This window comes from Labrus bergylta, chromosome 20 (genome assembly GCF_963930695.1).
Source record: "Labrus bergylta chromosome 20, fLabBer1.1, whole genome shotgun sequence".
In the NCBI taxonomy this organism is placed as follows: Eukaryota; Metazoa; Chordata; class Actinopteri; order Labriformes; family Labridae; genus Labrus; species Labrus bergylta.
The window spans coordinates 552,404-554,903 of NC_089214.1; the positions used below are offsets into that span (position 1 = coordinate 552,404).

The 2,500-nt window shown below is 45.2% G+C and overlaps 1 protein-coding gene across 1 annotated transcript in view; it reads right to left on the minus strand.

Annotated features, from left to right (window-relative positions):
* The window catches only part of kmt2ca (lysine (K)-specific methyltransferase 2Ca), a 54,307-nt gene that overhangs the window by 2,137 nt on the left and 49,670 nt on the right, over positions 1-2,500 (minus strand). Inside the window, 6 exon segments of the mRNA XM_065949144.1 lie at positions 15-123; positions 234-307; positions 421-537; positions 642-843; positions 1,183-1,310; positions 1,397-1,533. Coding sequence (XP_065805216.1) covers positions 15-123; positions 234-307; positions 421-537; positions 642-843; positions 1,183-1,310; positions 1,397-1,533 — 767 coding nt within the window.

Sequence of the window (2,500 nt, forward strand, 5' to 3'; positions counted from 1 at the left end):
TTGACAGGTGGTACCTCTTCTCCTCTCTGGATGCGTCTGCAGGAGCTGATGATGATCTTGTTCTCCTTCTCAACCGTCACCACCTCAGTGATGCAGTTGGGAGCACACGAGTGGTTGATGTACCTGTCAATCACACACAGAAGGCGGGTTCATTGCAACACACATTAAAATAAACAACAAAACATCTGACAAACAGAAACAAACCAGTTGGAACCGGTCTTAAATCATCTTACCTGGCGGGTCCTCCCGTGATGGTGGCGTCAATCACAAAGTCGTTATCGATCCGGAACATGTACACACCACGGTTCTACACACACACACACATTTAAGTGCAACATCATTACGACCTTTATGATCCAGACACACTGAAGGCCTTTTTTAAAATTTACCTGGGTGTGTGTGTGTGTGTGTGTGTGTTACCTGGGACTCATACAACCTCTCCTTGCGGTTGGCGACCTCGCTCCTGATGATGGTGCCGATGTACTCGATGACCATGGTGCACTTCTCAATGTCTCTGGCAGCGTACAGACCCAGACCCTACACACACACACAGATGAGTACACACACACACAGATGAGTACACACACACACACACACACACACACACACACACACACACACACACACACACACGGTCTTACCTGGATGCGGGAACGAGCCAGGTACACGTTGGTCTTCCAGTCGGCTTTCATGCGGCGGTACTGCGATGACTTGGAGTGGCGTCCCTGATGGGCGCCGGCCACGTTCTCGCCCGGGGAGAGAGAGATGACGCCGGGGACGAGGCCGACGATGGAGCCCACCGAGCCCTGACAGCGAGGAGCGACGCTGGTCAGCAGGTTCGGTCTGACAGAGAGACAAGACTTCAGTCAACACCTGGAGCTCACCAGAACGCTGCAGGGCTGCTCTCCAGGTCTGGGAGAAGAGAGTCTATGTAAGAGGTTTCAGAGGCTTGAAGCCGTCTGCTGAAATTCTTGGTTTCATATCGGGGAGCTATGGCGTGATTTACAGAACGAGTCGTTTAGCGCCCCCTGCAGACTCATCCTGGGATTACTCCAACACATGATTACCTCCAGATCTGAAACTTTGACCAATTTTAGTTTAGTCATTGAAATACTGTATGAACACAAAGCTCAACCTGAGGGTGGTAGATAGTGTGTGTGTGTGTGTGTGTGTGTGTGTTACCTCTTGGTCTGACCGGCTTTGGGTTCAGACCGGGCCGAGCCGGTTGGGTTGAAGGCCAGAGGCCACTCCATGAGAGGGTTCCTGCCGTAACGGAAGGTGTAGCGCTCACAGGTCTCCACGCCGGGCAGCTGCACAAACACATACACATGTTCAGACACACTGTATGTGTGTGTGTGTGTGTTAGTGTGTGTGTGTGTGTGTGTTTAAGACGTACAGACTCGATGATGCGGGTCACAGCAGACGTGGTCAAACCAAACAGATCTTCTCCTTTCAGATAAATCGGGAAGAGTTTCAGAGTCCCACTGGAAGATCTGAGCTGAGAGACCGGTTCAAGAACCTGATCCCACACAGCTGATACACACAGAGACACACACACAGACACACACACACACACACACACACACACAGACACACACACACTAATGTTATTAATAATAAAACATGTGGCAAGTAAGAAAACAATTAGAAGGAGATGGTTCAGTCTGATTCAGTCCTGGATGATTGGAATAACTCTTGAGATATTTAGGATGGAAAAATTGACCTATCAATTAAGAATCCAGTTGTTCCAAATTTTACCAAATTTGGAACAACTGGATTGTATTCATTGCCCCCATGAGAACAGACTTTATTTGATCTCACTGGTAATATTGTTTTGTAATTTAATGATTTAATCTCTGTCTGGTTATTGATGATTATTTCTATGACAGCAGCAGCAGGCGACCCCCCTCTGTTCATAGTTTCATGTAAACTGTTCCACCTTTAATTCAGTTGTATCAGAGTTCTCTTTAAGTGAACATGTGAGCCTCATCTGGCTCTGTTTATCCCGGGCAAATTGTCAGTTCTGTCCTTAAGAGGTTAATGTGTACCCACTGATATTACTTTATCACAATTGATGTTAAATTTAAGTTATTAGGGGAGAGTGGACACTACAAAGGACGAACGAAATCTGATCCACGATCTATGACTTTACTTTCTTTGGACTCGTATTCCTGGATGGCTGGTGTTGCGCCTTTTCCGGACTCAAAACAAACAAAACTGGAAGGACTTTTGTTTCTATTTTTACTAATGTTGTTATGTTGTTGTATCTACCTGTACGCTCCAAATAAAGATACAATTAAAAAAAATAATAACAATAACAAAACATTTTATTTAAGGTCGCCTTTCAAAGCAACAAATTGTTTTGACAATTCAATCGCAAAAAAAAGTTTATAAAAAGTTTATCAACTTGTACTTATAAACGTGTGTAAATATAAGCATAGCTGTGATTTAGTGTTTAGATTTCAGGGTTTGTTCAGGTAACATTACACAGGTGACGTTT